At 38.0% G+C, this 24,752-nt stretch overlaps 3 protein-coding genes across 8 annotated transcripts; 2 read left to right on the forward strand and 1 right to left on the reverse strand.

Moving 5' to 3' along the window:
• Positions 1-1,757: 1,757 nt before the first annotated feature.
• LOC132855084 (serum response factor-like) lies at positions 1,758-6,188 on the reverse strand. 3 transcript variants are annotated; one of them, XM_060883837.1, is made up of 7 exons: positions 5,275-6,188; positions 4,036-4,266; positions 3,121-3,316; positions 2,741-2,800; positions 2,377-2,493; positions 2,198-2,289; positions 1,758-2,081 (listed from the first exon to the last, which is right to left on the reverse strand). In XM_060883837.1, the coding sequence occupies exons 1-7, from the start codon at positions 5,569-5,571 to the stop codon at positions 1,995-1,997; spliced, it is 1,080 nt and encodes a 359-aa protein (XP_060739820.1). In that variant the 5' UTR covers positions 5,572-6,188; the 3' UTR covers positions 1,758-1,994. The 3 variants fall into 3 exon arrangements, with proteins under 3 accessions (XP_060739820.1, XP_060739804.1, XP_060739812.1); XM_060883821.1 differs by having other exon boundaries at positions 4,003-4,266; positions 5,275-6,178; XM_060883829.1 differs by having other exon boundaries at positions 2,198-2,268; positions 4,003-4,266; positions 5,275-6,175.
• Positions 6,189-6,494: 306 nt separating this feature from the next.
• On the forward strand, positions 6,495-16,729 carry rnf13 (ring finger protein 13). 4 transcript variants are annotated; one of them, XM_060883810.1, is made up of 10 exons: positions 6,495-6,703; positions 7,404-7,528; positions 9,103-9,183; positions 9,312-9,437; positions 9,607-9,694; positions 9,834-9,924; positions 10,115-10,220; positions 10,935-11,028; positions 13,352-13,432; positions 14,363-16,729. In XM_060883810.1, the coding sequence occupies exons 2-10, from the start codon at positions 7,427-7,429 to the stop codon at positions 14,710-14,712; spliced, it is 1,119 nt and encodes a 372-aa protein (XP_060739793.1). In that variant the 5' UTR covers positions 6,495-6,703; positions 7,404-7,426; the 3' UTR covers positions 14,713-16,729. The 4 variants fall into 4 exon arrangements, with proteins under 4 accessions (XP_060739793.1, XP_060739785.1, XP_060739777.1 ...); XM_060883802.1 differs by having other exon boundaries at positions 7,417-7,528; XM_060883794.1 differs by having other exon boundaries at positions 6,496-6,703; positions 7,413-7,528.
• A 5,235-nt stretch (positions 16,730-21,964) lies between these two features.
• On the forward strand, positions 21,965-24,474 carry LOC132842389 (TSC22 domain family protein 1-like). The gene is made up of 3 exons (XM_060865079.1): positions 21,965-22,147; positions 22,777-22,825; positions 23,702-24,474. The coding sequence occupies exons 1-3, from the start codon at positions 22,083-22,085 to the stop codon at positions 24,158-24,160; spliced, it is 573 nt and encodes a 190-aa protein (XP_060721062.1). The 5' UTR covers positions 21,965-22,082; the 3' UTR covers positions 24,161-24,474.
• Positions 24,475-24,752: the final 278 nt, after the last annotated feature.

Below are 24,752 nucleotides of genomic sequence, written 5' to 3' on the forward strand. Positions count from 1 at the left end.
AGCATTGTTGATGACCCCACACACACGACCAAACTGTGTAACAGTTTCTTTCCACAAGCCATCAGATTTCTCAACAACTGAACTGAACTGTACTGAGTACAACACACACATACAACTGTGTGGACTGCACCTACTGTATCTGCACCAAAACACACTCTTCCAATATACACCCATGTCTACAGCATCACCATATCAAACTGTTTAAAATCCTGTCTTGCTCATTCAGTCAATTGCTGCTTTACACAACTCATTACAATACCTTATAGAACTGCTGCTATTATATTAAGTGTTCATACCTGTATTTCTGCACAAGTACTGTAGAATATACAGGATGTACTCTGGTCAGTGATGCTTTTGTGTATTGTCTTGTAGTGTTTTGTATTGTTTGTTTTTACCAGGTTTCACAGATGCACATTTTGTGGCTAGGACTAACTCACTTTAAGTCCTTAGCTCCGTGTTGTTCTTTGTAGCTCTGTCTTTGTTCTTTTGTCCTGGAGAAACGTTATCTCGTTTCAGTACTTCAGCTTCAGCTATATATGGTTGAAATGACAATAAAAGCTTCGCTGATTGGCTTGACTTGAACTACCAAATATATGGTTCTGTGTGGCACCAACACAGCACCCAAGCTAAACAGTGCAGCACATGGAATATAAACATCTGCACATTTTATTTTTACAAATCAGAATAGTGCTGAATAGTGTTAAGTATCAGACCTGAAAAATGATCTTGAGCTCATTTACAGTCCACATGAACAAACAAATGCTAACCAACAGCTGCTTATTCAGTTAACGTTCACTCTTGTGATCATTATATTACTTAAATTAATATATCTGATATTCCTAAACCAATACTATAGTGGCTTGTATGTTTGTTATTTCTTTACAGCTTGGTTTGTAGTAAAAGCGGACTGTGACTTCCTGAAACAAACCTCACAACAGATTTGCTTTCATTTTAACATAAGTTTCAATTTCACAGATCAATTAAACATGCACCAAACACATCCTGCTTTGTTTAGTTTTCATTCACAGCCATACATCAAGTGAATTCTTCAATGATGCATTCAGACTTACATTGTCTACAGCCTGTTAATCTTATTTAAACTCTACACCATTCAAAACTTCACTAAAGTATACAAAGTGTAGAATGTAAAGTTAAGATTTATAATGTAGACTGTAAAGTGAGAGCTTAAAGTGTATAGTTGGAAAAAGGTGTAGAATGTGTCTAATCTGGAGCATAATGCTTACAATAATGACACTCTTGGATAGCTAAATCTCTACATGCTGTATGTTCTCCCTCACATCACACGTTTACTAAGGTGTGTTGTGACTTCAGATGACTACATTTCGGCTGTGATGATCTGATGTGTCAGCATGTTCAGACATATATTGTGGAGCATAAACACAACTGTTATGTGTCTCTGTGGTGATGAAGCTGGTGTTATCAGTGTAAAATTCCTCAGTTTCAGTCAGTTGGCCACAGAAGACTTGTCACATGACTCTACATATCAGTGTAACATTGTGTTCATGATAGTGATGTGAAGAAACCCACTTTGCCATGACAGTGCTACAACACTCCAGTAAAATCTTTCCCACAGCTGTAGACAGACGCACACACAGAAACACGCAGAAAGACACATACAGGTAGACAGACAGACGCGCACAAAGACATGCACGAACACACAGACACACGCACGGGCAAACAGACACACGCACGGGCAGATACGGACTGAAAGCAGTGATATGTTCCCCACTAAACAGTTTGGAGATTGGTTTGAAGTTTATTTAAAAACATAAAAAAAAAACAGCTGTGTAATGTGCAGTGTACAAATTTGAGTGTGTGCACGTGAGAGTCTGTATGAACATGTGTAACTGAACTGAGGAAACAGTAAAAGGAAGAATAGAGTTGCCATAATTATTATAAACCATAATTAAAAATATATATATACTGTTCTGCATTGAAAACACACTTGTCCCATTACACACACTTAGTGTGCATCACTCTGATTTCGAATTGTCCAAGTTGACGCCACGTAACTCTGTCAAAGTGTGTGTGCTGCTGGAGTTCTGTTGATTTATCAACATCTGAAACACACAAGCGTATAATGAGAATATTTTATATAAAATCCAACACACAAACAATACATTTCTATTTTTATCTCCACCCACACAAACTTAAGAGCATCATTAGACTTTATTACCGAATGCAGTGGAACAGCAGAGACTGGAATCTGAACCGTTCCATTAGGAGATGTGAGGAACATCTGAGGAACTGAAAACATACACCCAGAAACCTAAATGCATATACACAAACTACTGGTCATATGAACCATATTACACACAAAGCAGAGTGTGTCTTTGTGAGAGTGTAATGACTCACGATTATCATGTGTGAGTGTGTGATCCGTTAATGTGGAGGCCGAGTTAGCATACACCACTGCGCTCGGGCAGATAACATGTCCCGCTATTGAGGAGGTCATCACTGCAGAGTGACTTCCTGCATGAGAGGAAATGGAAAAGACATCTGTATCACACAGTCATGTGTTCCCAAGCTAATTTGCAGGGTCATGCTAACAAATCACTGAAAATCCCATATGGGCATTGTATTTCTGAGTAAATATGCATTCAACTATGCAGCCAGTGTAGAACAGACTGCAAACACAATCATAGACTCATGTCACTGCTTCATTAAAGTAACCAGAACAGAGAAATGGAGCAAACAGGTGGGGAAATAGTGTTATTACCAGCTGCGCTGCTAAAATTCTGCACTTCACTGCTCTCAGCTGATTGAGACACTGCTGTACCTGAGAGAGAGAAAACAAACACACTAGTGAGCAGCAAAGTTATAAAACAGTGTCATTCATTATCAAACAGATTAATCATTCCAACGCCATAAATTACTGTCAACAGACATAAGAATTTACTTATAACATTTGGCAAACCCAAAACTCATGCACTGACGTACACTACACAGCTATTTTCTGCTCAATAAAAAAAAATGTAGATTACACTAAACTCAGCATAACGTACAGAGAAAGTAATAATTTGATTGAAAATTGTGTTAATGAAAGACTTTGGCTGTGACCAGCTGTATAATACACATATCAAACACACACACACACACCAGGCAAGAGCGTGAATCCAGCGGGGAGCTGCACTACTCCAGCTGCAGAGTTAGACGTCTTCACCAGCGTACCGTTGGACACTGACCAGCAGGTGGCAGCAGGAAGCAGCGGTCCGATGCTCTCTGACTGAGCACAGGAAGTGGAGGGTGTCTCTACACTGCTGCTCATTATAGTTCCTGCAGACTTGTTAACTTCCTGAAAAATCAAAAACACAAGAACCTTGGTTATTTAATCCCAGCAAGCATGGCACACAATTTTTTAACGCTTTACAATACAGACAAGTACACTAACCAACTGGAAGACGGTCAATAACCATAGTGAATATGCTTCAAGTAACTGGAATATTTTTGACATTTAGAGGATCTGCTTTGAACAGAATTTAAAAATAGTATTCCATAAGATGCCAATCAGTTAATCTTTAATGCATTTGTTAAAAGCTTGTGGACACCTGAACATAAAACTTGTGTGCTTTTTGGTCATTCCATTGCAGATTTAGTCATTTATTCTGCCCTGACTTTACTGTAAAAACACGAACTGAACCCCAGGCCACCACAACTATTGCCCTGGGGTTCATTTCGTGTTTTAGATCATTCCAAAGGTGCTCATTGGGGCGGAGGTCTGGGCTCTGTTCAGGACACTAGAGTTCTTCCAATCCAAACTTGGCAAACCATAACTTCACGAGGTTTGTGCACAGGGACTGGAACAAGTTTGAACCCCTTAGTTCCAGTGAAGGGAAAGTGTAATGCTACAGCATGCAAATACATACTAGACTATGGTTAGTTTCCATCTTTTTGGCAAAAAATTGGTAGAAGACCCACATACAAGTATGTTGTTCACGTGTCCACAAAAGTTTTATAGTGTATATTATTATTGACAGGGACCTTCTCCTCTATGCTGCCATCGCTCTCTGTGACCTGATATGTGAGGTCAGTCTCTTCAAAGCCCGTAGCACTCATCCTCTGATCAGCGGCTGAATCGGCGCGTGGAGAGTCGGGTGAATTTAAACACGTTTGGATCAGTGCCTTGCCTGTCTCACTCGTGATCATTGGCTGCAGCTTCCGTGTTGCAAATGTATAAACATGACCTGTCTCACTGGCCACCAACAGCAGCACCTGAGTCCCGGTGAGGGTGGAAAGCTCATATGCCTACACACACACACACACACAGACACACACAGGTTCAGATAAATACCAAATGTACAAAAACACTGATCAACACTGACAGATAGCATTGGGATGATTCAGAGAGCATCACAGGTGTGGTGAAGAGTTAGAGGTGCATAAGGATTAAAAAGGATTAGAGGTTGAATTTTTATGCTGTGTTCGAACTGCACAGCATAAAGTGACCGCTCAAAGGTCAGAATTACATCATAAGCCCTATCTACATTGGCTCCTGGGTAATATCCTATTTTCAGGGGCTTCTCTGCATTGTTTTTTTTTTTTCGATCAAGATCGACCTGTCTGTCAGTTGTGTTTTTTTTTTTATACTCTTGAAAAAACAATTATAGATGTAATTACAAACTGTTTTTCACCACACTCTTAGACCCTCCTCCAGATATTAAACATGAAAAAACATGGAAAAAACATAAATAAACCATTTTATTAAATAAATAAATAAAAATTATTTCATGCATTCACCTGATGATCAATCCATCTAGTTATTTTCAAAGTCACTTTGTAGTGTTCATAACAACGTGAGAAAAACACGTAAAAAACGTGAAAACATTGACCTCCTCAAAATAGTGAAAGGTATAACTACAGATTTAACCAAAATGTCTACATGTTGCTTTTACAAGCAAACACTTATATGTGCAGCATAACTCATAAACACCAACATTAAACGACCCCCGAGCAGGAATTTCGAGTCGATGTGGAGATTTCTGTCTTTTTGACTCACAATTTGACTCACACGGTCCAAATCACGTCACTTCCGTAAACACCCTCTGGCTCAGAGGAAGTAGAAGTAGTTTTGTAATAAGAATGATTTACTCTGTGTGACTATGCTTTTGTCCGTGTTTATCATCCAGAGTCGAGAGAAATACACTTCAGCAAGTGTTTTAACATCTCCACACTACCGAGTGAGAGAGGAGACGCCAATGTGGGAGGAGTTTTACACACACAAAGTACATGAACATTAACAGACCTCAAGCTCACCTTCTTCATGATGCCAGTCTTTCTTTTGCTGAAAGTGGTATACCGTCTCAACTTGTTGTCAATGAACTCCATTTTAATTTTGACTCTCCCGCGGGTCTTTTTGCCTGGTTTAGCGCCTGTTACTCCGCCGACCATTGCGCGACCTGTGGCCGGTGCAGGGGCGCCGTGTTCTCGCTCTGCTCTCCGATGCTGCTCGCTGCTCCTCTCCATGCAGCCCGGCTCCTCCTCCTCTGCCGTGTCCGAGTCTGCATCCGAGCCGCTCAAGATCTGATTATTCCCGGACGACAGATGCTCCATCTCACCGCTGTCATGCAGCTTTTAACGCCGGATGTTCCTCAGCTAAAGCCCCGCAGTAGAGCTGGAGATGAACAGTCTTTAGTTCTGATCTCTTCCTTCTTCCATTACTGGTTCCGAGACATTTTTCGAAAACACCACAATACTATTTGCAATAATAATAATAATAATAAACAAGTTTTACAAGCACCCTATAATCCCGTATAAGATAAATAGTTATCCTGTGTTATGCGATAACGTTCAGGCCACGCGCACGGCTAACTATGTTAGCATAAGACAGAATGACTTCTCACACGTCTTTGGAAGAACGGACAAGTTTCCAAAACAAGAGCACAAACGAAAACAGGAAATGATATCAGGATAATAAAGAAATTGTCCAAGAATAACTGACCATAATAACCTATCCAAGAGAAACATTAGTTACAGTTACTAAAGTTTACACAGGAAAGTTTCCTGAAGTGCCACAAATGGACATGGCGTCTGATTACACGTATCAATCCGCCATGTTACCTAGTCTTCATCATTTACACCATATTATCCGATATAATCACATATATCAGACATATTCGCTTTATTTCACTTATACACACCGAGTTCTTTTTTAAAAAACTAATAATTATGGTAACAATAAGACAATGATCTCGCACACAATCCGCGCATGGACGTTTACGTGCCGGATCTACTTTATTCCATATAAAGAAAGACTATGTTGCCTTTTATGGTAATAGCGCTCAATGTACTGCCCTGCAATTGGTTTTTTAACATTATGCGTGTACGTCAAGTCTGTACATGTTTGCCATTGGTCTTAAATGCGGAACATTGAAAACGTCATAAATTTACAAACCATGCTTTATTAACATATTGCATTGAATGTTATATGTAGATCGTTGCTTGAGCTTTTTGGGTTTGCGCGCCATGTGACCCGGATACAGTTCTAGCGCGTAAGTCAGCCAACTTAGCATAACAGAGTTAGCTTAGCATAGTCAGTGTTTAAAGCGGCTGTTTGTTGACATTGTGTTTTTCTGCTGTATCTGATGAGTGCAGGTCGGACACATGGACATAATAAAGATATAAAGTTGTCACTTACGGTGTTTTTATTCTAACAAGATAATAAAACGCTTTGATGTAGCTGAAGGTGAGTTTTAAACACATTAAGAGACTGTGTATGTGGTGTTAGCAAGCAAAGCTACTGAATATAAACAAATAATGTAACCCAGGTGTCTGATATGTGTTAAGAATCACAAGACCTTTACTGTGTTATAGCTGATTGTTTATGTAGTTTAGTGTTTACAGCGTCTTTTTACGCATTTACAATTTTGTGTGTGTGTGTGTGTGTGTGTGTGTGTGTGTGTGTGTGAGTGAGTGAGTGAGACTGAGTTTTACTGCGGACTTTTCCTCCTACATGTTAGTAAACAGTAACATGAACCATAATATCACTATAAACACAATAATTATTAAATGAAACTGGTCTCCTTTCGAGTGAGCACAGCGGGTGTGTTGTTAATCATCTCCGTGTTATTACGCACTACTATGTGTTCGTATTGGAATTTATTGCTTAATTATTTCTCTTTTGCTAATAAAGTCAAACGTTTGATAATTAAGATACTGATAAAAGTTTATCAAACCAAACACTACGTTTAACAGTCATAATGACACAATTAATGCTCTATCATATAGACAGTAAATGTCGACTGTGATCATCAGACGAGGGCAGCACGTGTGTGGTGTTGTCTCCTCACACCACTGATAACACGAGTTATTATATTCATCAGTTGTGACGGTCAGGGGCAGTTCACATAATGAGTGATGATTAATTATACTTTGTATTTATGTATGTGTGTGAGAGAGAAAGACAGGTATGAAGATGCTGCTGCCCATAGCGATGCTGATGCTCTCACTCACTCAGATCTTCATCATCACCTTCATCAGCATGCTGCCTGTGGAGGCCCACATCGCTGCAGTGAGACCCCCGCGCGCGAGCGCGCGCACACACACACACACACACAGTAGAAGTGTTTAGTTTCCATTCAGTACTTAAGTATGATGTTTTGCTGTGTGAGGCACAAACAGGCCACCAGAAAGGGGTAAATAAATATAAAAGTAACATTTAAACAGGAAGTAAAGGGAAAAGTGGATCCGAGTGTTAAGGTGTGAAATAAAAGCAGAAATGATCAGTGTTTTTCTATAATCTGTATTATTTCCATTATCACCGATTTTTATGTTTATTTGTACAGCAATGTACAAGAAGAATGTTCAGTTGTGCAAGGCTTAAATGTCCAACAACGCAGACAATTTCATATCTTTGACAGATTTGGGTAACTGCACAACTATTAAAAACGTGTCTTCTCTAATGTAAAAAAGTATGAAAAGAAGGGATCTAAATTTCACCATATAATCAAGTTGGAGTTTTGTGAAGTTGTTTAGTGTGAATTTGTTTGACTTGATGTTATGTACTAGTTTAGTGTATTCCAAAATGACAAAAAGTGTCTCTCTATCAACACTGGAAGAACAGTTTTGATGACATCATTCTAATCTTAGGCTTCTCATCAAATTTACTCTCTAATCAATTGCCAGAATGTGAAGACTATAAAAAAATCACCTTGCCAAAGTAGTTGTGCAAGACAAATCATATCGGCGTGCATGGGCCATAAATGTAGCTTTGGCTGTTTGAACATGTTTTATTTTGATTTGGTTAAGAATGACATGGTTTAAATTTGAAGAAAGGAAGTTACTTTTGCCTTCTCATGGTTTTGTGCCATTTTTTACAATGATTTCTTCACCATTTTCCTCATAATCTGTCGCAAGTAAATCAAACGCATTATTAATCAAGTGACTCAAACATTTCCATGGTATAATCTGTCAAGTACATCTTAGCCTGGGCCGTGAGGTAAGCTAAATGCTACTGGTTATTTAAAAAGGGGAAGCCCCCCTCCCTGACTTCCTTTTTCACTGGAAATTAAATCAATGCTTCAAATAACATTGTGTTATTTATGTAAATTATAGAGTTTCTTAGTATTTGGTACATCCCCTTTTAGCTATAATGACACAATTGCTTAAAACTAGTAAAAGTGTTGACAGGCTGCATCCTAAAAATGTTTGTATGTTTTCTTGTTAGATTGAAAGTGATTATACATTTTATGACCTGTTTATGTTTTTATTTTGTTGATATTAAGGACAAGTTACGTGTAAACTGTTGCTTCTAGTTTCTCATGATAAACTTACAATTATAACATCATTTTAAAGATTGTTCCGTGAGTTTCCTGAGGATGTAATTAATGAATGAATGATGTATAATAATACTGAAGAAATTGCAAGAAGTTGCATTAAATTGTTTTAAATTTGAATTTAGGTTCGAGTTATGAGAGGGAGGAAACATCTTATCACAGAGTTTAAAAAAAAAAAAATGCTGATTAGTACATAAATCTAATTCGGTATTTTTCAACCTGCAGTATAACCTGTTCTTATTCAATTACATTTTATGGAATATAGGGGAAATATATTTCAGTATAACCTGTGGGTTTGTGTGATTTGCAGTACTCTGGTGATAATCAGACAGAGAGGTTCGATGATGCTCCTGCTCGGTTTGGATACAGATTGCCCAGTCAGGGCCTGAAGGTGTGACACTTCTTTTACTTTTTTGTGTGTCTGTCTTCCTGTCTGGTTATTTGTGTCTGTCTGTGTGTAGGGGACTTGGGGGCTTAGTGATGTTTTGTAGTGTTTTAATTGGCTGTTTCTTTGGCCAGGGTTTCCTGATCAGTGCACGGCCAGAGAATGGGTGCGTACCAATTGATCCTCCACCAACGAGAGAAAACTCCAGCAGCGGCTACATCGTCCTCATCAAACGATACCACTGCAATTTTGACATCAAGGTTTCACATGCAATCACTACACTACACACCTGCAGTTTTATTCAAATGTTTTGGGAGTCCTTCTGATCTTTTTGTGCAAGCAGTGTTACAGTTTAGAGCAGTGCACCACCACTCCTGTGTCAGATAAACCTGTGTTTGTGTGTGTGTGTGTGTGTGCGTGCGTATGCAGGTGCTGAATGCTCAGAGGGCAGGTTACATGGCTGCCATTGTTCACAATGTAGACTCGGAGGAGCTCGTCAACATGGGATCTGATGACTGTAAGTATTACACATACATACGCACAGATTTGCTTCATCATTGCTCATCAGACAGACAAAGAGTTGTTTTCTGTGCTGTATAAACAGCTTTAAATGGTGAAAGCTGGATATGTGTATAATATTGTGTGTGTGTGTGTAGTGGAGGTGGTGAAGCAGATAAACATCCCGTCTGTGTTTGTTGGAGAAAAGGCTTCTAAGTCATTAACAGAGGAGTACAGTTATGAGAGAGGGTGAGAAACACACACACACACACACACAGGGTTATAATATACTATATATTATTACAGATTTGCATGAGTTAACATCTTTTGAATCACAGCACTACATTAAACACTGGAACTTCTGGAAACACTGGAAAACAGTAATTTTCAGAAATGTATTTTGCCTGAAATGTATATTTCTTGTGTGTGTGTGTTGCAGAGGTTATGTAATCCTGATGCCTGATTTCAGTCTGCCATTGGAATATTACCTGATCCCATTCCTCATTATTGTGGGAATCTGTCTTATTCTCATTGTGGTCTTTATGGTGAGTGAAACCTATTTGTATGTCAATGACAGGGCTCTCAAATTTTGAAGACAGGCCAAAGTGGCATCTCCAACCCTCCACCCAAACACTACAATGGGGTGCCCCCTACTTGCTCGCAGCTCCAGTGATTTTCTCTGTGGGTGAACGAGGATGATGCTGCAAATTCCAGGATTTGCTTTTTTTTCATTGGTTGTTGCGTTAAATCTTCCCCAGATACAATAGTGCTATTTCCTGATTGGTTATTGTGTAGCCTCTGTTTTTGATTGGCTGATAAGTGTCAGGCTCGACTAAGAACTCCAGGGGAGATGCGCTTGATTCCTGCCCGGTTCCATAGAGACAGCGGTAATGCGGCATATTAAATATATGATAAATAGTCGGTTTTTCTGTGTGACAAATACGATGTGTGGCGGGAGAGCGTGACAAAATACTGACACTTTAGAGCCCTGCAATGATCATCTGGGACTTGAGTGAGTACTGGACACTGTTGACTGAAATGTGAATACACAACATTAAAAAAACATTTATCAGACCGACAGGTTCACGTATTGGTGTTTATGGACTGTTTGTGTTGGACTGAGTCCTGATAAGTCACAACATCAGGGTTTCTGTTTAACGTTTATTTGTACTATACTAAACACAGCTAGTTGTATTTTTTTATAGTGATTGTTTCATTTAAACTGCAGCATGTTAATGATCTAACGTATGCATGCTCAGATCACAAAGTTTGTTCAAGACCGACAGCGAGCCAGAAGGAGCCGACTGCGCAAAGACCAACTGAAGAAACTCCCCATTCACAAATACAAAAAAGGTACTACAATTAACACACCACATAAACACACTGCTCCAACCCACTACATAAACACGCTGCTCCAACATGGTATATAAACACACTGCTCCAACCCACTACATAAACACACTGCTCCATCATGGTATATAAACACACTGCTCCAACCCGCTACATAAACACACTGCACCAACACACTACATAAACACACTGCTCCAACCCGCTACATAAACACACTGCACCAACACACTACATAAACACACTGCTCCATCATGGTATATAAACACACTGCACCAACACGCTACATAAACACACTGCACCAACACACTACATAAACACACTGCTCCATCATGGTATATAAACACACTGCACCAACACGCTACATAAACACACTGCACCAACACGCTACATAAACACACTGCTCCATCATGGTATATAAACACACTGCACCAACACGCTACATAAACACACTGCACCAACACACTACATAAACACACTGCTCCAACATGGTATATAAACACACTGCTCCAACCCGCTACATAAACACACTGCTCCAACACGCTACATAAACACACTGCTCCAACATGGTACATAAACACACTGCACCAACACGCTACATAAACACACTGCACCAACCCGCTACATAAACACACTGCACCAACACACTACATAAACACACTGCTCCATCATGGTATATAAACACACTGCACCAACACGCTACATAAACACACTGCACCAACACGCTACATAAACACACTGCACCAACACGCTACATAAACACACTGCTCCAACCCGCTACATAAACACACTGCACCAACACACTACATAAACACACTGATCCATCATGGTATATAAACACACTGCACCAACACGCTACATAAACACACTGCACCAACACACTACATAAACACACTGCTCCATCATGGTATATAAACACACTGCACCAACACGCTACATAAACACACTGCACCAACACGCTACATAAACACGCTGCTCCAACATGGTATATAAACACACTGCTCCAACCCGCTACATAAACACACTGCACCAACACACTACATAAACACACTGCTCCATCATGGTATATAAACACACTGCACCAACACGCTACATAAACACACTGCACCAACACACTACATAAACACACTGCTCCAACATGGTATATAAACACACTGCTCCAACCCGCTACATAAACACACTGCTCCAACACGCTACATATACACACTGCTCCAACATGGTACATAAACACACTGCTCCAACCCACTACATAAACACACTGCACCAACACGCTACATAAACACACTGCACCAACCCGCTACATAAACACACTGCACCAACACACTACATAAACACACTGCTCCATCATGGTATATAAACACACTGCACCAACACGCTACATAAACACACTGCACCAACACGCTACATAAACACACTGCACCAACACGCTACATAAACACACTGCTCCAACCCGCTACATAAACACACTGCACCAACACACTACATAAACACACTGATCCATCATGGTATATAAACACACTGCACCAACACGCTACATAAACACACTGCACCAACACACTACATAAACACACTGCACCAACACGCTACATAAACACACTGCTCCAACCCACTACATAAACACACTGCACCAACACGCTACATAAACACACTGCTCCAACCCGCTACATAAACACACTGCACCAACACACTACATAAACACACTGCTCCATCATGGTATATAAACACACTGCACCAACACGCTACATAAACACACTGCACCAACACGCTACATAAAAACACTGCTCCAACATGGTATATAAACACACTGCTCCAACCCGCTACATAAACACACTGCACCAACACGCTACATAAACACACTGCTCCAACCCGCTAAATAAACACGCTGCACCAACACGCTACATAAACACACTGCACCAACACTCTACATAAACACACTGCACCAACACGCTACATAAACACGCTGCTCCAACACACTATAAATATGCTGCTCCAACATGGTATATAAACACGCTACATAAACACGCTGCACCAACACGCTACATAAACACGCTGCACGAACACGCTACATAAACACGCTGCACCAACACGCTGCATAAACACGCTGCACCAACACGCTGCATAAACAAGCTGCACCAACACGCTACATAAACACACTGCACCAACACGCTACATAAACACACTGCACCAACACGCTACATAAACACACTGCACCAACACGCTACATAAACATGCTGCACCAACTTAGCACATTGCATTAACACAGAGCACCAACACAAAAAATAAACACAATGGTACATTGTGATCATTATGGTGTGTGTGTGTTTTACAGGTGATGCCTATGACGTGTGTGCAATCTGTCTGGAAGAGTATGAGGAGGGAGAGAAGCTGCGTGTGCTGCCATGTTCACATGGTAAGTGTATGTTTTCCTCATTAGTTCACTGTTTTTTATTTGGCCACGTCAGTGCTACTGGAAGTGTGTGTTCGAGGCTGACAGAGAAACAGATGCATGAGTGAACACTAAGCGAGGTGTCTTAAGCTCCAAATGAAATGATTAACATCTGAACAAGAACTATTAAACTATTGCTTTTCAAAGATGGACTAATTTATTACTTGTGAAGTGGATGAAGATGGATGCAGAAGTAGCGATGTATGGACAGTTATGTTTACTCAGTCTGTATAATACTGAGTTGTTTTAGTGGATCACATAAATAATTTGTATCAGTTAGTGTCAGGTAAGGTAATGCCCTTAATAAATAAACAGTTTACCTCATAACTTGGAAGTGATGTCATAACAGTCCTTGCTAGTTCACACCGTAGTTAGCTTGCTATGTGTAGTTGATCCCAAGGGGTTCTGTGTACATGCCCTGTCAAATGCACCTTTACTTGATCTCAATCAATTCATTCATTCATCTTCTACCGCTTATCCGAACTACCTCGGGTCACGGGGAGCCTGTGCCTATCTCGGGCGTCTTCGGGCATCAAGGCAGGATACACCCTGGATGGAGTGCCAACACACAATTTTCCAGAGTTGCCAATCAACCTACCATGCATGTCTTTGGACCGTGGGAGGAAACCCCCGAGACACGGGGGGAGAACATACAAACTCCACACACATAAGGTGGAGGCGGGAATCGAACCCCGACCCTGGAGGTGTGAGGCCAACGTGCTAACCACTAAGCCACCGTGCCCCCCTTACTTGATCTCATTTTTGCTTTTATTTTATTGGTTAAGGTTTAAATAAAATGTGGTCACAGGCCATTTTAGGTGAACCTTAAGCATCAGAAGTTGCTTGGTGTTACAGCCGAAGATGAGTGGTTGTTTGTTTGTTTGTTTGTTCTAGCATATCACTGTAAGTGTGTGGACCCATGGCTAACGAAGACTAAGAGGACATGTCCGGTGTGTAAGCAGAAGGTGGTTCCGGCTGGTTCAGAGTCAGACTCGGACTCAGACAGTGGTGGAGACGAGAGTGATGAGGTTTCTGAAAGCACTCCGCTGCTGCGCCCACACCCCCCTACCCGAATCCGTACCCCCTCTCTGATCAGCACACACTCTGCCTCCACCGGCCCTCCTGACTGCTCCGACTCCGACTCCACTGAGGAGGAGGAGGAGGAGGAGGGTGAGGTAGTCACAGTGGAAACAGTTGTGGTGTTGCAGCAGGAACGACCTGATGATGATCTCATCAATGCCTAAAGACAAGCCAATCAGACTGTTAATTAATCTGAAATGGCAGTATTGCTCACGCACGCGCGCACACACACACAAACACAGAGCACGGTTTATGATTTTATTACAAAGGTATAGTGATGATGAATGTTGTTTCTGAGAAAGACACACACACACAGAGCTTTACATTTATCCAAAATAAGGATTTAACAGACTTTATCTCTACCTTAAAATTATGCCTACATAGGGACCCTCCTCCCGAATGAAACCAGTTATGAAGTGATGATGATGATGATGAATATTACTGTGTATCACGTAACGATTTTCGGCACACACGTGTCTTCTGTAGCACCTTGTTATTAACCTTGTTTTCCTTTATAGGAGTTTTAATGATTTGTTTTTTTTTGCCAAAACTGTAACCTGTTTTGATTTCCTGTGTAAAACGCAACCAAGCGTTTTGTCTGTGCCACATTTAGAATGATATAATTCGTTTTGACTGAAATTCTGATTAGCGCATGATCAGCATTCAGACACTCAGCAGTGTTCATTTCGTCAGCGTGTTCTAGTGTTCTGTCTTGTGACTGTTACACACGCGCTGCCTTTCCCAGCTTCACTTTGTTTACTTTATTTTTCCATTCAGCTTTAATTTCAGCTGCAGTAAATCTATCCTGTTGGAAAAACTCTATTATCAGACATAAGACAAAAGTCTGCTTTGTTTATGTATAGACTTGGTCGTAGATGAGCATTACAGAAATCCTGATGTTTATTTAGATCCCTAATGAACATGCTGGTGTTGACAATGAAAACCCCTGAGATTACTTAAGTATTATTATTGATCAAAATGTGTCATGGTAGGAATGGAGCAGGGAACATCCCAAAATTTCTAATCCATGTAATCATATTTGGCGAAGAAATGGTGAACCAAGTAGAAATGTCACCTCTGTTTTATGTGATGATTTTTTTTCAGACAATAGAAAATGAAAAGAATGAGGTCTGCCACGGGTATGAATAAATACTTCGATCCAGTCAGATAATAATTATTCATTTTGATTATATTCTGGTATGTCCTTTAAGTAAATCTCCCCGAATCTATTTGTTAAGTAAATGTCCCCGAATCTACTTGTGAAATGTCCTGCTGTTCATGAGTGTGTGCATGATAAGACTCAAATCATTCCCCAAACAGCTAGACTGCAATGTCTGATCACTTATTGCAGTGGTTTTCAAAGTGGGAACCCTGAAGCACTACCTATTTTCTTTGAATAGTTGCAGCAGTAGAAATCACATACCACCTATATCAGTTATTTTATGTATTACCAACTGAGATTATAGCTAAATGTTCTAGATTATAGAAAGAGTTTCATCCAAACTTCAAAAAACAAGGTAGGTTACAAATATTGCTAATTTGAGTCTAACGTGTTGCATCTGTGGACAGTTCATGAAATTAAAAAAAAGCTCTAAAGTTTTATTCTAGACATTTAAATTATGTTTATTAAGTAAACAATTCTCTGTCTCAGGGTTCTCACGAAGTTATGTACTTTGTAATGGTTGGACCCACTGAGTCTAGCCATGTTGACATTCACTGTCATTTGTCCATTGATTTTTTTTTTTTTTTTTTCATTTCTTGCAATCTCAAGTAAACACTATAAAAAGTTTAGAAATTAAAAAAGAAAAAAAACACTATTTAAAATTCCCGGTGGCAGAAACAGTCACAGTCTTCTAACAGTTCCAGGCTTCCCAGTTCCTCCTGTGTTCAGCTTACTGTCTCTGTGGAGTTTCATATGTGAATACTAATCACTCATTATTTTTAGTTGAGACTGTCAGCCTTTTACTGAGATAGGTCAGGGGGGTTGCATGTCTATAGACCAAGGCGCAGCAGATTTTTAACAAGTGTTGTTCACTGATGTATTTCAGAGACTGCTGTATATGTTTCACATATTCATTTTAAAAAGCATTCTCATGTATTAAAAAAAAATTATTATTTACTTAATGATCTAACCTGGATTCTAAGTGGAATAAAAATAAAATGGAAGAAAAAAAACTGTTGTATTTGTCTTGGTCAGTGTTTCTTTTGTAAAAGAAAATAAAAAAAATAGATAAAATAATTTAGTTATTAATCATTTACAATAATTTCCAGTATGCAGAAGTGTAATCTGTGATCAGATCTCTGATCCAGCACTTTGTAATTTTGGATTCTAATTCAATCTAAAAGATTTTTTTAATTTTAATTAAAAAAAAATTGGAATTTTAAATGAAAGTATAAAATTCGCAATCCTTGAGAATCCCTGGAAGTTCATTTATCAACACCACTACACCAGGCACAAAGTAGTGCATTTCTTGCTTATTGTGCTTCGGTGTCCTAATATCTTAAAATATGAAGTGCGTAACCAAGTTGAAGTTCCAAAAAGAAAAAGTTCTGTGAATAATGTTTGCATCTGAATCACTGCCCTTAAGTCTAAATAAAATTAACAAGTTGAGCAATGTGTCATTGACAATCATTGCAAGCCTCTCAAATATATTTTACTAATATGTGTTTAAATATTATTAGTAAAATCTATTTAAATTAGGTAGCCATTTATGGGTGGATGTTGTTGTTTTTGTGACGATGTTTCGAAATAAGGTTTTTAATCCAACAGATATCAAATTACTGTGGTTCCAAAACCGTAATCTTAACATACACTTGCATTCAAATTTGTCATATATTTAAAAAAAAACAACAACAAAAAAAAAAATATTGGCTTAAATATAATTCCTCATATATGGAATTACAAATACTGATACTGGAAATCGGATAATAAATATGAGGCATGAAACTCCACTTGCATGTCATTATCATCCACCACACCATCGTCTTAATACCTAAACATTCCCTCAGCCAATCATTTGAGTCAAACCAAGACATTTTTTTCTCTTCTGACCTCTTTAGTGAAAACTCCCACTCACTAAATGTTTTTTAATCCTGTGTAAACTCTAGAGATTGTTGTGTTGTGTGTTAAAATTTCAGAACATCAGCAGTTTCTAAACTACTCAAACCAGACCATCTAGTACCAACATCCATGCCACGATTAAAGTCACTTAGATCAAATTTTTTCCCATTCTGATGTTTGATGTAAACATTCACTAAAGCACTTGACCTGTTTAGGTTTGATCTGATGCTTTGTGCTGCTGCCACATGATACATGATTAGATAACTGCATGAATATACCGGTGTACAGGCGTTCCTAATTAAGTGAACATTGAGTACATCTGCTAGTTTTGGAATAACTATGATATTGTTTTTGGAATATGGATTACAGGTCATTATGGGAATGGGATCACATACAAAGAAATGGTTCCAGTATTATAGTCTTAAAAACGTAGTTCAGAACTGAGAAACATAATCAACAGTGCTTAGAAAAATCAACCATCATTTAAAAAAGTATTATAATATATATATATATATATATATATATATATATATATATATATATATATATATATATATATATATATATAAAATAATATAATATAATACTTTAATATAAAAGTATTAAAATTATAATAGGTTTTTCTAATTAACAGTGCTAAAATTGTGCTTCAGAATGGAGGGATAACATGAAAAAAGATCAAATAAAGGTTCCTTTTAAAAGCAGAAAATTTCCATAAAATTCCAGTAGATAAGTTCAACAGAATGAGTGTCAGTACTAGAGTAAGTTAGTCATAAAGTAGAGTAAAGTTAATCATAACATTATCAGCTGTCGAATTGTACAGAAACCTTTTGCCAAATTTCCCCTGATGCCTGTAACCAGTCACAGAACGTTTTATTTTAGTAAGTTCATTAAGAGTACTGATTTATTATCCCAATTTCCACTGTAACTCAGATGATTATGGGTTCTGTTTTAAATTGTGTTGCATTAAAGGATTCTTCATGTCATCTCAGGGAGTTTTGCTTGACAGGCATCTAGAAAAAAATGAAAAGTTTAAAATATTCATAATTAAATGCTCTATATAAATAAAATTGAACTTAATTGTCCAACCTAGTACTTATAAATCATCAATGTTTATATGGTTTATGTTTAAGGTGTTATTGTGATATTCAATAATGTGGAATTTATTACTTTTCAAGGACATTATCCATCAGTCAAAAACGCACCTTGTTGATGCTTCTGAAAAGTCATGTGTATGTAAGTTTACATACAGACCTTTACAAATCTCTAGATATATAAATAACCATGTGTCAACCTACCATGCTCCTCTTTTCCCCAATATTTTAATAATTTTGTAAATACTTATCACTTTTCAAGCTTTCAGACAAGACCGTCAGCCTTGGACTGAGGCTGGTCAGGTGGGCTGCATGTCTAGAGACAAATGTACAGCAGATTTTTAACAACTGATGTTGACATTATGATTCTCATTTTTTAAAGCATTCTCTTGGATTTAAAAAATATATATCACTTAATGATCTAACCTGGATTCTAAGTGGAATAAAAATAAATGGAGAAAAAAAATCAGTGACCTGTCTTTGTAACAAAATTGGAATTTTACGATCATTTTATTTAACAAATAAATTCCATTCCCAATATTGTGTAATTTCAAGCAAATCTCCAAGACTGTTCCGAATACCAAAAATACAAAATCTTGGAATCATAAATTGCATCCAGTATGCATAAATAGAATCCATGATCACAGTTTTATTGCCCAAGTGGTGGAATGAATGTCCACTTGACTGTCTGAAGCCTTGTCTCTTCAGTAAAACCCTAAATGACACTGATTATGAAGCTGTGAGTTGAGATTTAATGTCCTCACAAATAATATAAGATAAGATAAGATATACCTTTATTCGTCCCACAATGGGGAAATGTCTCTGTTACAGCAACAAAGAGAAAGAAATGCAAAATATATATATATATATATATGTATATATATATATATATATATATATATATATATATATATATATATATATATATATAAAAGGCACAATATAATATACAGTATATACACAACACAATGTATACTGTAAATACAAAGAAGAAAAAGAGACCTCGAGTAAGTAGTTATGCTAACAGACATATTGCAGACAGGTAATATTACACATTTTTCAAAATTTCTGTTATTGCACGTGTTGTTTAAAATACTTTGTTATTGTTATTATTACAGTTAAAAAGTAATAACAATGTGTATTATGGTGACTGGTTCACTGGGAGCAGCTTTGGCTGTAAAGTCTAATAGCAGCAGGGATAAAGGACCGTCTGTATCGCTTCTTCAGACACTTAGGATGTAACAGTCTGTCACTGAAGGAGCTGCTCAGAGATGAAACCGTTTCATACAGGGGGTGAGAGTCGTTCTCCAGCAATGATGATAGTTTTGCTACCATACTCCTTTCTCCCAGCTCCTGTACAGTGTCTAGAGGAATCCCCAGGACTGAGCTGGCCTTCCTGATCAGCTTGTCCAGTCTCTTCCTTTCTGCAGTAGAGATGCTGCTGCACCAGCATACCACACCATAGAATATGGCTAAGGCCACCACAGAGTCAGAAAATGTCTTCAGTAGCTCTTCCTGCACTCCAAAAGATCCGATTAGGTTGCAGCGTTAAATGTTATGTAATGTTAAAATAATATTCTGTATTTTCAACATTGTATTCAAATGTTGCTGCATTTACTGACCTGAAATTATGCACACATTCTCGGTGTCACGTTGCTGTAAAGGGGAAGCCTTTGTCTCTTCACAATTTCAAAGTTCAGGGTTTTATGATGAGGTCAGAATACCAGTGTGTGTTTTACATGTTCCTCTAAGGTTCTCTGGTTTCCATTCACCTCAACATTAATTTAAAAAAATGTAATAAAATAGGTGGCACTGTAGTTTGCCTCACACCTCAGGGGTTGGATGTTTGATTCCCGCCTTTGTTCTGTGTGTGCTGTGTTTGCATGTTCTCCCCACGCTTCGAGGGCTTCCTCTGGCTACTCCAGTTTCCTCACCCATTTTCCTAGATGACTGGCCTGAATTCCCTGGAATATTTTATTATAGCCAGGTTCCTATAATCCTGTGGAGAATAATAAAGTTTAAAAAAATTGAATCGCTTGATAGATAAATAAAACAAATGCTTGTAATGTATGAAACCATTAGAGCTGCAGAGTTAAGAATACTTTTTTACAGCAATCACCTCACGGTTAATCTCGTGGTTATATAATCATCTCTAAAGCTGAGTGAATTTGTTTAATTTGCTGATTTGCATATTCGGATGTTTTATCTCAGTTCAGCTACAGCAAGAATATTAAAACCCTTCAGACTAACGATTATTTAAAACATCACTGAGTCATTGGTAGGCCATCACAGGGTACCGCACAGAAACAAACAAACACACACACACACACACACACACACACACACACATAATCACACTTATTCACACTTAGGGAAAAGTTAGTGCAAAAGCCTTGTGATTACAAAACAGTGCACAAAGTTACAGATGCTAGGTTCCTCTTTGAGTCATAGATTTTCTTTCCTTATGTTTTACAGTTGTCTAGAATCTTTCATTTTTACTGGCACCCTTGATTTCTGTAAATCTGCTCTCTGACAATTACAGTGGTAAGAAGCCTTATATAAATTGTTCTTTTTTTTTGCCTTTGATTAGTAAAAATGATTGTGATAATTAACACTAATTGTAATTTTCTAAATATGAACACTTTCATTACAGAGGGAGGAACTTGTGGTTTTATTGGTTTTCTTTGGAAAGCCACACACACACACACACACACACACACACACACACAATTTCTGTGTATGTGTGTGTGTGTGTGTGTGTGTGTGTGTGTGTGTGTGTGTGGCTTTCCAAAAAAAACTACATGGATATCTCTCCTCATTTTGTTGTCAAACCTGTTAAGTGAGGCACATGTCTCATCAAGACATTTCCAGAGTATTAATGAACCATAAGGCTCTGTGTGTGTGCCTGAGTGCACGTAACTCTGTGTTCATGTCACGTTGTGCAGTGTGTGTAGAAAAATGCCCATTTTCCAATGTTATCTTGTTAATGCTGTGTTTACTCAGTTTCACCTCTTTCCTCTTTGTGTGTGTGTGTGTGTGTGTGTGTAAAACTTGTGCATACTGCTGTACTTGCATTAGTGTTTATGTAGAAGACCTCCATGTAATGACCTACTTCACGAAAATTTTAAAACTGCAAATCTATAAATTATGTTCATGTAAAAAAAAAAATCTGAAAATCATCCTTTATTGTTATTAATATCTTGGCCTAAACAGGAGTGTGTTCTCTGAATGTTTTGCAACTTAAAGCGATGTAACCTAGCTGCTCCAGCCTTGTAAAGGGGTGGAGTTTGGAGTTTATAAATCCAGTCTGACTCAGCTTTCCTTCAGTACATCTCTGTCTTACACTGAACTTAATCAAGATGGGATCAAGTGCCTCAGGATGAATTCAAGCCCTGTTCACTCACCTACTGCCTATGGATCGGTGCCGAACTACAAACGAAGCAGGTGCAGTACTAATGTTCTTCTTTTGTACAAGGACAGGATCAGATCATTGCCTCTCTGTGTGTTGTAGATGATTTTACAGGTGATATTAATTATGTCACAAGGTGCTGAGTTCACTGAAAGACTTGTGAGTTAGTGACCAAGAGGCTGTAAATTCAAAGCCCAGTGTATTGTGTATTGACCATCTTCTTGTTCTTGTTCTTCTTCTTCTTCTTCTACTATTTTGCCCAGGCGTGTTGCTTTATCATCAATTATCTAAAAGTATTGTATTCAGTAACTGCAATAAAAAAATGAGGAATGTTAGTCTGGACTCCTGGAGCTTGTATAAATGTGTCTAACAAATGAAAAAATGACATTTTTACGATTGTCCTAATTTTACCTAAAGCTGCATGTATTTCTTTATTGTATTATGTGTGGGTTCTGAAAACAGCTGGAGATTTTAAACTTTAATATGAGATTATATTTGATCAAAATAACAGACATTTGTACAAGTGTCACAGATCTGGTTAATTTGCTTTAGGTCAGTGTGTGTGTGTGTGTGTGTGTGTGTGTGTGTGTGTGGGTGGGTGTGTGGGTATTGGTGTAGGTGAGGGGTGTAAAAGAGAGAATGATGTTTTTTTTTCCCCTATCAGGTCCTGTGTCCCTTCAGTCAACATTGACAGCAGAATAGCAAAAGCAATGGTAAGCAACACGACAGATAGATAGATAGATAGATAGATAGATAGATAGATAGATAGATAGATAGATAGATAGATAGATAGATAGATAGATAGTGATGGGAAGTAAATTTATATTGTGTAGTGTTTAGAGTTTAAGGTTTTAGACTTTGGGCATAGTGTTGGTGATTCATCATTATAGTTTATGTTTAGGATCAGAGTTTTATGATTTATGGTGTCTAGAGTCTTGGTTTAACTTAGAATTAAATGTTTATTCATCATGTTACAATACAAAAAAAAAACCCCACAATATTGTTATCATGTTAAATACTGTAATACACACACTAAAACAAAATCATAGTAAGGAAGTGTCCTGTAGAATTGAAACAGGTATACAACATAAAAAAAAAATCAGTATATATTTTTCAATTGCATTTTAAGGCTTTGTAGCAATAACAGTAATTATTCTCAGCCTCAACACCACCCTTTCATTATAGTGTACAATAGCGTCTCTGTATTTCTCAATATGAGCAGGAAAAGAAAGGGAAAATTAAAGGACAGAAGCAGAAACAGGAACATGACAGCGGTAGGAACAAGAAGATATGAGCAGAATAATTCGGTAGTACAGCATATTTCCAGCGCTGGTATCTTATTCCACTTCAGGGTTTGGAATTAAGGTTTAATATTTGGAGAGTAGATCCAGTGTTTATGGGTTTAGAGTTGGGTTTTTAATTTAGAATTTGGTGTTCAGGGTTTTGTGTTTATAGCCTGTCATTAGAACTGAAACACTTTAAAGCTAATTCTTGTTAAGCATTTGCTTTAAAAATGTATGTTTGCAAAATGTTGTTAAAATGCTAAAGGTTGTTAAAATGTCTTTCTAACATTGTGCATTTTGCTTTAGGACCTGGTGAAGACTCACATGCTGAGTGCAGTGCGAGAGGAAGTGGAACCTCTGAGAGAGAAAATTAAAAATCTGACTGAGAGAAACATAGAGCTGGAGAGAGAAAACCACCTGCTGAGATCACTGGCCAAATACCAAACAGCACTGAGCTCAGGTCAGATCACCAACCACCAAACAGCACTGACCTCAGGTCAGATCAAGAAATACCCAACAGTACTGACCTCAGGTCAGACCGCCAACCAGCAAACTATACCGAACTCAGGTCAGGTCACCAACCACCAAACAGCACTGACCTCAAATCATCACTGCAATCCACATGACATCAACCTACCTGAGCCACCAGAAAATCTCATCTTCAGAAGTGTTGACTACCCAGTGGGTAGCAACAGTGGGTGCTTTTCTGTAAACACACAACCGTATTTAAATTTAGCAATAAAGCGAGACGTCAGATGTGTTTAGTGTTGCTCTGTTGCTCTGTAAAGTGCTAATCTTAAAGTGTTTATAACCAAGTCAGTACTTAGCAATTACCTTGTGACAAGGTTTTTGTGTTTTCTTTATTTGTAACTGAACAAAAATGTTCACAGTGAAAATATCATTGTTAATGATATTTTGAAAACTAGCTTTGTATTTTTATGAAATGTAATGTTATATTTGATTTGCACACATTTCTTATTAGAGTTTTATTACAAATATATTTACTATTTATATAAAATATTTAGTTACTGTTTCTTAACTTTGTAGAATTGTAAAGTACCAATGTCAATCCTTTTAAACAGCACTTTCTTTGAACATTAATAAATAATTAAAACACATTATTTCCTGTATTACAGTATGATCTATTGGGACAACAGAATAACTGTTAATTAGATTCATATAGATTTTTTTAAATAATGTGTTTAAAAAAAAGGAATTAGGAATATATATTTTTTGAAGGTTTCAGTAATCGCCCCAGCTTGTGTTTATTTGATTGAGCTTAGTCCAGTGTTTGTAGAGAAGAGGTTGAGTTAGGTCTAAAGTCTAATGTAGAAAAATGAAAATGGGGCTACAAGAC

The sequence above is a fragment of the Tachysurus vachellii genome, chromosome 1 (assembly GCF_030014155.1).
Source record: "Tachysurus vachellii isolate PV-2020 chromosome 1, HZAU_Pvac_v1, whole genome shotgun sequence".
NCBI lineage: Eukaryota > Metazoa > Chordata > Actinopteri > Siluriformes > Bagridae > Tachysurus > Tachysurus vachellii.

Coding starts and splice junctions, on each gene's coding strand:
- rnf13 (XM_060883810.1), top strand. CDS start 7,427: ATGAAGATGCTGCTGCCCATAGCGATGCTGATGCTCTCACTCACTCAG. Junction 9,184..9,311: donor TGCCCAGTCAGGGCCTGAAG/GTGTGACACTTC, acceptor TTCTTTGGCCAG/GGTTTCCTGATCAGTGCACG. Junction 9,925..10,114: donor GAGTACAGTTATGAGAGAGG/GTGAGAAACACA, acceptor TGTGTGTTGCAG/AGGTTATGTAATCCTGATGC.
- LOC132855084 (XM_060883821.1), bottom strand. CDS start 5,571: ATGGAGCATCTGTCGTCCGGGAATAATCAGATCTTGAGCGGCTCGGAT. Junction 2,494..2,740: donor GAATTTTAGCAGCGCAGCTG/GTAATAACACTA, acceptor CCTCTCATGCAG/GAAGTCACTCTGCAGTGATG. Junction 2,290..2,376: donor CACACTCACACATGATAATC/GTGAGTCATTAC, acceptor TATGCATTTAGG/TTTCTGGGTGTATGTTTTCA.
- LOC132842389 (XM_060865079.1), top strand. CDS start 22,083: ATGAATTCAAGCCCTGTTCACTCACCTACTGCCTATGGATCGGTGCCG. Junction 22,148..22,776: donor CCGAACTACAAACGAAGCAG/GTGCAGTACTAA, acceptor TTCCCCTATCAG/GTCCTGTGTCCCTTCAGTCA. Junction 22,826..23,701: donor GCAGAATAGCAAAAGCAATG/GTAAGCAACACG, acceptor ATTTTGCTTTAG/GACCTGGTGAAGACTCACAT.